General features: G+C 43.1%; 1 protein-coding gene across 7 annotated transcripts in view; it reads right to left on the bottom strand.

The window, feature by feature from the left end:
- SBNO2 (strawberry notch homolog 2) overlaps positions 1-12,275 on the bottom strand; it is a 70,415-nt gene that overhangs the window by 16,651 nt on the left and 41,489 nt on the right. For all 7 annotated transcript variants that reach the window (XM_068919623.1, XM_009667696.2, XM_068919622.1 and 4 more), the window contains 9 exons: positions 11,699-11,863; positions 5,461-5,553; positions 4,724-4,820; positions 4,218-4,378; positions 3,605-3,738; positions 2,991-3,081; positions 1,486-1,629; positions 849-966; positions 282-387 (listed from right to left, as the gene is read on the bottom strand). In XM_068919623.1, coding sequence (XP_068775724.1) covers positions 282-387; positions 849-966; positions 1,486-1,629; positions 2,991-3,081; positions 3,605-3,738; positions 4,218-4,378; positions 4,724-4,820; positions 5,461-5,553; positions 11,699-11,863 — 1,109 coding nt within the window. The remainder of the gene's footprint in view (positions 1-281; positions 388-848; positions 967-1,485; positions 1,630-2,990; positions 3,082-3,604; positions 3,739-4,217; positions 4,379-4,723; positions 4,821-5,460; positions 5,554-11,698; positions 11,864-12,275) is intronic.

Below are 12,275 nucleotides of genomic sequence, written 5' to 3'. Positions count from 1 at the left end.
CAAAAAGGCTTTGCCCTTCCTCTGAAAACATCCTAGCTGTCTCTCCTGCTGTTTAAAGGCAGCCACTGGACAGGTACAAAGCGTTTAGCCATGAGACTGGTAGGATGGTGTATTTTTTTTTTAATTATATTTATTTATTTATTTTTAGGTGCAAACAGGATTCCTCCAAGGAGATACCAGGCAGAGACCAACAGGTCAAGGCCAGCACTTCTCTCCCTGGGCCAGACAAAGCCTGCCACAAAATATAAGCCAGGTGGAAAGGGAAGCCAGGCATAACCTACCTCTTTTCAATTGCATGCAGGAACTCATCAAACGCTCGGAAAGGGGTGCCCTCCCCCCAGATCCCCAGGCGGCTCATGTAAATCATGTTTTTTGGCTCAGAGGCACCTGTTTGAATACAATTCACTGTTAGAAAAAAGCAGTTGCAAACACTTTTGACTCAAGAAAAATGAACTCATCTTTTGTAAAGGATGGCCATTCACCACTGCGCCATAGAAGACCCAAGGGGCTTTCCAAGCACTGTCCTCTATGCACTAAATGGGCAAACATCATCATTACAGGTTAATCTGGAGAGAGATTAGTCTGTCTTACCAAAAAGTCACAAAAAAAGGCAGTGACAAGAGCTTGGGACAGGTCCTAGCCTCCTAGCTGCCTTTTAGCACTGTAGTACAATGTTCTGATGTCATTTATCTCTTCTTGCATGAAGATGTGCTCTCAGGGTATGTGATCACATCTCAAGGACATCCTTCAGACAGGATGGCAGATCACAGAGATGAAAAGCTTTTTTTTTTTTTTTTTAAATTTTTTTAAACACACGGTGCTCAGGCAATGCTATGGGATAAGCTTACCTGTGGCACTGGCATAAACAACCCTTGCTCGAGGCAGTTTGTTCTGAAGGTCCAGCACTGCTTTGCCCATTTTAGTGGAGTTAGCATTTTTGGCTTTGTGGCATTCATCAAATACAATCTAAAAGGGAAAGTTAGTTAAGGAGAAAGGATGTAATTTCTTCGTGAGGGTGGAAGAGATGGAAAACACAACCCAGCTTCCTCCAACCAATTGAGCCACCTGCCCCACTATCAACAAGATGGACTCGTTTCCCAAACTGCATGAAATCTATCATTTTTGCCTAGTCCTCTGCTTTTCAGAGCCTGAAGTCATTTCCCCCTCCCTCGTCCCTTCACCACCAAGGTATGTCTTGCTGCCCCAAGAACAAGTCTGCCATAATGCTGAGGGAGAAAAATGCTGAAAAAGTTAATCACAGCTCCATTCTTCCTCTCCTCCCTTTAACACTGCAGCCTCTGGAGGACAACAGAGGAATGTGGGAGGAATCACTGCTTATAGCACTTAAACATCCACCACAGGCATCAAGCTGCCCAGTACAGCTGTTCCCAGTGACCTCATACGGCCCCAGCTCTTTGTCCCTTGGCAAAGTAGAATTACAAGCATGCAATTCCTCTCCCTCTCCTTTTTCTTTTTTAAGGATACAACTCCATCAAAATTTTCCCTGCACCAGTCCAAAATCTGCTTTAAGCGTGTCCTGTGCTGTCCGCCTGCTTGGCTTTCACCAATCAGAGCAGAATAAGTGGCAAAGAGGACTCCTTCTGAGGTAGCTGTGTCACCATATTTAATCTGCACAAAAAGGAAGAACAAGAACACACACGCTCATGACGCTTGTCCGCAGTACGCCCCACCCATCCTTCTCCCACAATCAATACAGCTGATTCTGCTGAGACTTTACAGGACGCATGCTCCTGCCTTCAACAAGAAAAGTCAAACTGAGACTACAACAGACAAAAGGCTGTTGGTGGCTGACGTCTTTAGCACATCTATTTGGCATCGAGATATGGTGATGACAGGGACTTTATATGCCTGGATAAGTTCCTCTAGCCAATGTGTCAGCACATCTTGATGCATGTAGTGAAATGTGGAGACCACACTATGACTTCAATTTTCTGGCCACCTGAAACCACTTATCTTTTTAAATAATAGCTTAGAATGTTTAATTATTCTGAATCCCTCCCATCTGTTTTAATTATTTTAACAAAAAAATATTCTCTTTGGCCAGGTGCGATTACTGCTTATCTTACTGTCATGGGTATCACCTATAACAAAACTAAATGTAGGAAGAAAAAAAAACATAGCCTTAATCTGAAGAAAGTTTTATTTAAAGCACTTTTGTTCTGAAAACAAACATCTCTTTCAGTCTCTTAATGGACTGCATTCAGGGCTCTTGAGCACATGCGGTTTCCATTGACTCAGTAAGAGCTGGTTGCTCAATACCATTAAAAACCAGGGAAGAGTGTTGCAGTGTGGCAAACAAGCCAGCTGACAGATTGGGCAAAAGGCTAAAGAACAGGTTATGAAGAGACCTGTGAATAACCACACCACCACCACTGGCAGGTTTTTTTTGAAAAATACTTCATTCTAATGCTTCATCACTGATAACCAGAAGTCTGAACATGCTCTGATTGATTCACTCAGCTGGATGGAAGGGCCCATGTGTTTAGCCATGACCCTGTGCATTTGGAATCTCCTGCCAGGCATCAACCTGTGCATCTGTAAGTGCTCCCTTCACTGGCACGTTCTGAAAAGGGGTTCCATGCAACCAGCGCTGGAAAATGTTAGCCCACGAGAGTACAGCATGGCCATGTCTAACAGGTGCTGTTCCCTCCACAGCACTCTTCAGAAATGGTGAAAAAGATTCAAGTCCTACTGAGCTTTGCACTGGTACGGAGACACTTCTCACTTTCCCTGCAGGAAGCAGCTCTGTACTTGCAGTGCTCAGAGAGCGCATAAAAATAGCAAGAGTCCAGAGTGGGAAGAGCATGCTGAGAGAAGGGAACAGCAAACAACTTGCTGTCTGCTACTGACTGTGCCATCAACCACACGCAAAGGCAGCAGTGACTGCTGCATTACACGCCAAGGCAGATCCATCTAAGTGCCACTGCGGGCTGGTTTTCCAGAACACCATTACAACTTCTCTCCCCTACCTTATTCAAAGCATGCACAGGAATGTGGGATGCTTCAATATCCTTCAGGTCTCTCTCAGCATCATACTTAAGATCATTGGAGACGCTGAACCTGAAAAGCAAGATGTGGGCCTGGTTAATTGCTGAGGAAACAGTCAGGGCATGCACAGTGATTAATAGCTCTGACTAAAGCAACAGTAGGTGTACAAAACCGTCACATTTCCAACTGCCCACACACCTCAATGTAAGATCCTACACAGACAGCAGCCTCCAGTCTTCCACAGCACTGCCACTTATGACAAGTTGTGCCTATTCTGCACCCTCTAGGGGCTCAAGTCTGTACCCAGGAAGTCCATGAATACCCCTCCACTGACTTCAAAGAGAGCAGGAGTAGGCTTGACATTGTGCTCCTAGTAGTACATGATTTGCCATTTCATAGTGATTCATTCTCCCATCACCCCTTCAGGGGAAATATTCCCATTTCACAGACAGTAAAGAGGCACAAAGAGGTGGAAACAACTTATCCAAGGCCACAGCGTGAGTCAACTATAAAGCCAACATCAGCACTAAGGAATTCCTTACTCCCAAATTCAAACCAACTCCAAGGTCTTACGGGAACAGAGGAAAAAGCTTACCACAGAGCTTTTTTCCTCCCTTTAAGGTAATTTTCAAAGATGATCCCGGCAACTGTCCTGCCCTTTCCAACTCCAGCACCATCTCCAATGAGGAACCCCGCTCGCTGCCCATTGGGTAATAAAACTTCATGTTGCTGCAAAATCAAAAGCAGAGTTGGAAATTAAAATAGATTTGGCTTTTGCTAACAGCTTTCATAAGAGTTTATGAGAACACCACTTAACCTTCTCACATATCCCATGGATGCAAGTGCGTTTCCTGCTCAAATAAACAAAGGCAGGAATGGTCAAGTGTCATGGTCAAGCTCACAAATGACAGCTCATGGTAAAGGTCCCCATGCCTCTGGCTTCAGAAATGCAAAGCACTCCCATCTCCAGCAGAAGTCAAGGGTCCTTGCATCTTTGGGAAACAGACCCCACAGAGACAAATTCCCAGTCTCCAGCTTCAAATAATCCTCCTTTCAAAAGGCATTTAACATGGCACATGTTAAATGTTTCCAAAGGTGATTCTTCTATATTACAGGCTATTTTGAAACACATTTGAATATCTGTCCATAAGAAAGGCAATTTATTTCTAGGGTAAGACATGCAAGCCAGGCAAGGTGGAGCCACATACCTGGCAGGCATAAATGATTGCTTCCAGCTGTAGTGCAGAGAGTGACCCTTTGTCAGCAATGGAGCGTGGAAGGGAAAGCTCGTAGGTGATATCGGGTGGGGGGACGCTGGATAGAGTGCTCGTTTCAACCACAAGGTCAGGGTGGTGTTTCCCAATCTTGGCTATGATGACAACACAGAAAACAGATAATTCAAGTTCTTCAGTTCTACCAAGCACCTTAAAAAGGACTCCAGGCTCTACATTAACATTCTGTACCTCTCTGCTCAGGAACAAGTCATGTCTTCCCCAAAAGGAAGAAAATAGAAAAACGTTCTGCTAAATTAGGGTAACATCAACAAAGGATGCACATATTGGCGTGCAAAGTTTTTCTACAAAATCACAAGCTTGGGATGTGATAGGGCAAACACCACACACTGCTTGCAGGAAAAGGAGGTAATAGTGAATTAGGTTGGCACACAATGGAGTTAACAGCACCTCTCATACCCATGTGATGGCAAGACACTCACACTTTGAAGGTATATATTCTGCATATGTCTCCGTTTGCCCCAACTCTTCAGTTTCTTCCTCCTCACCTTCATCCTCCTCCTCTGCAGGAGCCTGAGACTGAAAAGAAACAGCATTGACAAAACAATGTTCACACTGAGTTACAGAGACATGCAGTCTTACACAGTGACAGAAACTATCATTTAAATGATCCCAGCACAAATTCATGAACCTTGCAAATACAATTCATCTAATTTATAGACTACAGCAACATAAGGAATATCATCTGTGGGAACCCACCCCTATAGCCCAACAAGTGCATTAAGAGCTACTTTTAACACCTGGTCCATACTGAATTAGGAAATGATGTTTACAACATTTTTCAGATGGGTTGTAGGCTAGCATGAATTCCACCCAGCTGTTCTCTAATCTGACCCACAATTAAGGGATCTAGACCAGCTTTAAACTCAGCACAGTACTCGGCAGCATAAAGCAAAGTCACGTAATTCCAGGAAAAGAACAGCCTCTATCGACTCTGCTGATTTAGCAGTAAAGAAAGCACAGATCATTCCTTAACACAGTGAAACTACATCAAGGGAAATATAAGACACTTCTGGGAAAGGGCAGTGACTCGTAAAACATCTGGCTGATTTTCTTGTCTTACCCTCCCTGAAGAGAAAAATGGTTAGAATCACTTTTTCTGTGGCATTACCAAGTTAAGAACCTTGTGCCTGATTCCACTGAAGCAGATCTTTCTCACCTGATAGCTTATGAGGAGTGGGGTGTTGGGGACAGCAGGGACATGGTCATTCAAACTGTTTAAGCCACTGAATGATCTGCTGGGAGAGAACAGCTGGAACAGAAAAGATGCAAGTAAGAAAACAACCGTAACACTCATCCCTCCAACTCCAACCCCAAAAGGTTAAAGCATGAAAACATGACAACAGCGAAGATTCTTGCACTCTGCGTTCAGATCTTACACTCTTAACATCACCAATGGGCTTTAATAGTTTCTGTTTGTGAAATGCAATGGAGCTTGTCAAGCCCTAGGGAATGATTCAGGAAACTAATAAATCTTGCAAACGCTCTCCATGCCTTCATCAACACAAACACGGAGGTTAACTGGCCAAGGTAAATACATTCCTGCAAGAAGTGAGAACATTCTGTGTGTGCCCATGTGTGCTTGATGAAAGCCTGCAAAGATACGTTGCCTTCCACAATGTGAACAAACTTGTGAGACAGATGTCTTTCTGCTAAAGTTAACAACCGCATAGCATTAAGAGGGGTCATCCCGAAACAACAAGTTTTGCTTTTAAACATGGCATCTTAGGCATAAGTACACCTTTTATACACCTTACATTAGCACTACTACATTATTGGTACAAATGTCGCCGCTTTCAAAGAACTCTTACAAGCCAGCAGTCCCTTTCAAGACCTGACCAGAGTTTATTATGGGAATAATGGATTTTCTCTGCACTAGGAACAATTATCCCAGTGACTGTTTTCTCATCTGCTCTGAAGGGAGCTCTACAGAAAACTGCCGTGCTGTTCTACAGAAGAGAGATCCTCATTTAAGACTTAAAAGGAGCAATGCAGATTCTCATAAAGGGATCACAAGTTTCATTCTGAACTGGTGAGTCCAACTGACAGCACGGGTTGGATTTGCTAACAGAAGAAAAATAGCATCATTTTGGGGGACAGAAGTGGAGACTCAGGTACAGCTGAGGAGATCCAAACAGGGGGAATGGGAAAGATGGAACAAAACTGCATCCAAGAAGACATCACTGAGAAATGACTGAGCATTAAACCAGAACACTGATATTTCACAATCTTCTTACAAACTGCCCTTAAGGCAACCATTTACTTAACACTTCAACAATTTGGTTTTTAACATCAAAAACGCTCTTCAGAATAATTATATAACTGCACCAGAGCACAGACTCTGGGTCAGCACTGATTAATAACTGTTCTGAGGATGAGGAGCACTACCGCTGCTTACCTCTTAGTACAGAGACCGCCAAAGCCTGCACACTTTCAGCCACTTGGGTTCATCTCACACTTGCAGACAGACCATGACCTCTGCTTACTACAGAGACCAGCAACAAAGCACCAAACTATTCCAGGAACTCAAACCACACTGTGAGATCTACCAGGCCAGTGATAGGCAAATGCAGCAGTTATTGTGGTCTGCTGGGTCAGACTGCAGCATGGGTTAGCTGGATCTCTCTAGGAGCCAATTGCTATGTCAGAGTTAATTATTGCTTTAGTCTATCCAAACCACTATACCACAGCCAGTTATGAGCGCTCCCAAGACACTCCTCGCTGGGAAGGCACAATCGAGGAGATCCTTTGTCTGCCTCCACACAAACAAAATCACACTGGAATTTCCCGACAGCGAGCAAGGTCAAGCCAGCAGCTCATGGCATCCAAAGTAATCAGCAACTCCAAAAGCGGCACTACTTCAAGTTTATAGCCTGAGAAGACTGCCAGACTTTTTATAAAGAGACCCATGCTCCACAGGCAGAAGTGAAAGATGGGAAGTTCTTAAGCATAAACACTTTGATTATTTCCTTTTTTTAATTAAAAAAAAAAGAAGAAAAGAAAAAAAACACCCTCCATTACTGGAAGCCTGAGTCAGAATTACCAGAAGGAAGCTGGACGGAAGAGCTATTTTCAATGCCAACAAATCTGGAGAGCAGGTGAAACATCTCCACCTACAAATCTGAGCTCAATATAAAAGCTTCTTCTTAGGCAAGAGAAAGACCCAGACCCTGCTAGAATGGAAAGACACACTTGTCTCAGGTCTAGCAGTGGAAAGTTAATGTAGGTCTGTCTTTGCATCGTGTCATCTTCGAAACATAAATCCCTGCTATCCCAATTCAGCTACATGGCTTTTTGCACACAGCTTTTCACCTCAGGTATCAAAAAGGAAGTGAGAGAAGCCTTGGTTGTTTGGAGCATTTAAAATTAACCGCACAGTCGAGAATATGCTGTGAGGACTGCGACCAGGAGCTTTACTGGCTGATATACCATCTTGTTCCAGATTGAACTCATACAATTTCTTCCTTTCCCTATTCTTGTTCACCTCTCAATTTGATCTTCTCCTTAGTCTCTGCTACCTATCCAAAAGCATCAACGTTTAAGACACACACCATACACGAGAACACAGGGATGTAAGCAGGAGAAAGACTCTCATTCAGTAAAGCAGCTGACACAATTGCACAATCAGAGACTTGATGCTATTCCATTTTTTTCCTCCTTGCATTATTCTCCCTTTTGCTATGCACGGTCTCGCCGTGACTTCACTGGCAAAGGAAAGAGTCACATTTGACTGACAAATAAACCCTTCTCTGCGCAAATATAATTCCTATGTATTGAGTTGGGAGAAGGGTGCTCACTTTTAAGAAGTGCTGTGAATGAGTTAGACTTAATAAAACATATCAGCAGGTCACAAAAATTCTAGCTACAGGCTTCAGAGGCAGGGCTTTGCTTCCCTGATCTAAAAATGCTGTAAACTCTCGTGAGATGGTTGTGAGAAAACATAATGGATTTCATGAACTATTTTTAAAAGGCATTTCACAACTTCATGACAAATTATGCAACTATGTTTTGTCTGCTAACTCCTGAAAATATTTAACTGTATAGTAGTTCTTCCCTCTTTGTCTATTCCTGATATGATAAAATAGATCCAACATTTTGTATACATCTTCCTCTTTTATTGATAACAGCTCTCACAGCACGGGCATGTGAAGTTCGCTCTGAGTCTTGCCATTTCCCCCTCAATCACAAACACTTCACTTAGAGCTACAACATTTGGCATTTGAGATAAAGAGTTGCTTACTGAACTTAAAAAATTTTCAACAGTGCTCAGTCTAACCGTGAAGCTTTTCTGCAATTCTTCTCTGTCCTCCTTTGAGTAAATACATTTCCCCAATGGTAGTAATAGCTGATAGGAAAAAAAGGGTAAGGCTAAAATAAGGATACAGCCTTTTCCATAATATATCTTTAAATTGCAGAACTCACCACCACATGACAGAAGGTAGTTCATAAAGTTTTTAAAGAGGATTACATATAACAAACAATCCTATAGTTAAATCAATGAACAGAAAACATCAACCCTCATGTTTAAAGCATATATCAGCCCCCAAGTAACAGAGGGCAGGAAGAAAATTCCCTGTTAGGTTATTTCAGAATGAGCTCCCACCTTTTTACCCGAGTCTGAAGCACCCACCTAAGGGATGAGATCCTAGACCAGAAGGGCACATAAGGCAGTTTTTGTACCTGGAATCTATATGTGGGCCTCACATGCAGGATGCATCGGACTTCGTTTATGAGATGTCCCACTTACCAGAACCATCTAGAGACTGCTGCTTCTGCTTCACGAGTCTCTGAAACTGAAATTCTGTCTCAGGAAATTAAATACTGTCCTGACAATAAAGTTCAAGGACATTCATTGTTCCAGGCTAAAAAGCTGACTAAACAGCTACAACTGATTAGAAGTACTGTCTCAAAACAGATTACGACTGCATACACCTGGGTTACACATGATGGGAAGTTCATTTTCATAGCGTTGCCTAGTAACTGCTCCAGCTACCCAAAAGCAAAAATTCCTGCAATTTCATTCAAAATTATGGTGGCATAACTCTGTGGGGAGGGACAGGTAAAGATTATCTAAATTGCTTGTATACTACTGCAAGGCATCAGCAGAGTCCCAGTCCTGTGCTGATACGTCCTGAATGTCACGGTAAGGAACCTTTTACTTGGGCACTGCCCCAAGATTTTGCAACAGATCGCTTGTTTGCCTCCTTTAACAAAGAAATCTGCATACTTAAAATTCAGCTAAAATTAATGCCAATCATGAGTCAAATCTGCCAATCCCTTTACCTAGTCTGCTGCAAGTTACCACCCCACCTGTAAAAATGAAACTGAAATCTCCTGTCTAACCAGCACACTTTGTCAGGAAACGTTCAGCTCAGTTAAAAAAAAAATCTGTATTCAGAAAACAAAGATAAGACAACATTTAAAATAGCTAGTGATTCTTTCAAAAGGAAGTCGTTTATAAATGGAATGCCAAGGAGCTAACTGGCCTTATCTGAACCTAAGCGGTGAGAAGGACAAGGAGGGGCAGGGGGTGATTTCCAGGAGCTGACAGGAGGACGGGAGGAAGAGCGGGCAGTCAGAATGGAGATGGGGAGGCAGCTGCTCTGCTATGGTCAAATCACATACATGACATTACTTGTTTCTCACTTGCATTCTTTATGCTGGATTTAGAACAGCTTTTCGATGCAAGTCTTTGCTGTAAATTGCACAGATACAAAACTACAAGCTTGTTCAGGCATCAAGTATCTCGAGCAGAGTTCACATGTTTAGAAACAGTTCACTAAGGAACTTCATTTTTGTAGTGATTTAGGCTATTACATTAAAAAAAAAAAAAAAAGAAGGGAGAATAGGAGAAATAAGGTATATGCCTTCCACGTCCTGGGGGATGTATCTATTTTCCACCTTTTTAAATTGTCCAGTTTACAAGCCTGTGATCTCTTCAGCTATTTCTTTGGTTCAAAAAGCTCAGTTGTCTCTTCCCCATAACTCTCTCAAACTGCATGGTCAAACTGGTCCAAAGTTACCAGACTACATATGGATTGCTTATGCAGTCCTCATTGCCAGCATAATGGTGTGGCCCTTGATCTCTTAACACATTTATCCACGGGAAGGAGGGCAGTGGTATTCTCTGTCTCCATTTACAGATGCACTGAGGGCCAGGCAGACCCTGTCAAGGTCTGTAAAGGTGATCGTGTCTCACTGATTTCAACAAGAGCTCAGCTGTCTGATTTGAGGTCCTGCATCATCATGACTGGCCTAAAATCTCATAGGAAGTCTAAGGCAGACATGAACTTTGATTTCCCAAGTCCCAGGCCAGGACACTAGTCACCAAACCATACTCCTTCAATACTCAACCTGTCACTAAGCCACACAACATATCGTTGCGAAGCAGAAATGCTGCCAAGTCTTTTGATTTCCAAGCCGTGACAAACGGCCAGCTTTCATCATGGAAACTCAGAGTCTGACACGTTACTAACAGCAAAATGCAGCCTCTAAAAGCATGACAGAGCCTCATAATACAATAGTAACACAAATGCAGACATACTAGGTTGCCTTCCAGACCATTCACAACGAATTAAAGCTATAATAAGATAAAGCCTACTGCATGGTTGGACATTTACTGTGATAGCAGAGAACTAGAGATTCAGCAGATATGTAGAACATTGACTCCACCAGGACCACAGCTGGCAGCTGCTAGTAGCGACTGATAACAGGTTGTGTAATAGTGAGTGAGCAGTCTCAACACATGAGGGAAAGCAGATGGCAGAAGGCTGGTAAAACTGCACAGAACCACATTCTGCTCTGGGACTTCCAGGAGATCACATGCTCAAGAAAACTCAGATATGTAAAAGTCTGCAGGGACTGGGACTCGCAAAGTAAACATACATGGCTAGTCTTATATTGAAACAGAGTTTGGTTTTTAGTCATTGTTACTAAAATATTTGCCATGAAGAAAAAACATGCAGTGGCTGCCACTAAAGACAATTAATGATTTAAGTCACTGTGTTCTTCCTGGAGTCCATCTCTGTAGGACAACCGAATTCCCTATAGCGGCCCACTCTGGGCCTGCTAGGGATACATCTTGCTTGTGATGCACCTACCTGCCACTGCTGTCAGGAGAATGAGCTAACGCTTGCATAACACTCTGAAAGAGTGTAAGTATCCCTTAGAGGATGTCCTGACACTCTCCTGATTCCAGGAGACTAAAACATGTGAAAATACTTCACCCTTCCCCTCCTCAAGCAAACTCGGTAATAGGGAAATAACATCACCATACTGCAACCTCACCCCTGTGAGGAGTTGGGTTGGTTTCTTAATTCCTTGATGAAAATACCATGGGATGAAGCCTGCAGTATTTCATGTCTGATGGGGAGGATGGAAGAGGAAGCAGCCTCTACCTCTATTTGGTTCTGCTGCGGCATGTTTACATCCCATAGCGTTGGCACGTGGTTCAGCCTATCGGCAGGCAAGAAGTCCTTAGGATCTGCGATGTCAGAGAGGGAATCCGCAGGGGATGAGAAGAGGGAGTTGTTGTTGGAGAGCTCATCGAGGTATGAAGAATCCTGAAATGGAAGAAATGTCCACAGTTAGAAGAGACAGCAAAGGAGAAGGCCAGAGAGCTCCTTTCTCGCACCTACTCACCCAGGAAGTTTTAACTGCACAGCTTTGTTAATTTCTAAGTTTTGTGGCATATGAAGGAACTCACAAATGAAGACTTGCTCTAAGCAGCAGCTGTTTTGAAATATCAGCTTCTTGACTTAGCAGGAAACCTTGAGCGGACAGAAGTGCTGGTGCATGTTCAAGACTAATTCAGACAGTGTGTATTTCCACGTATAGGTGAGTGGAAGAGAGAGGAACATTCAACAAAACATCAGTCATCTCAACTTTGGGTATGATTAAGACTGCTGAGCGGTGAAAAGTCTTCAGTCTATTACCCCAAAGACTCAGGTACTCTTATTCACCTACAAAAGCCTA

Source organism: Struthio camelus, chromosome 26 (genome assembly GCF_040807025.1).
Source record: "Struthio camelus isolate bStrCam1 chromosome 26, bStrCam1.hap1, whole genome shotgun sequence".
NCBI lineage: Eukaryota > Metazoa > Chordata > Aves > Struthioniformes > Struthionidae > Struthio > Struthio camelus.
The sequence above is the reverse complement of the archived record's forward strand: the minus strand, read 5'-3'. Positions and strand labels throughout refer to the sequence as shown.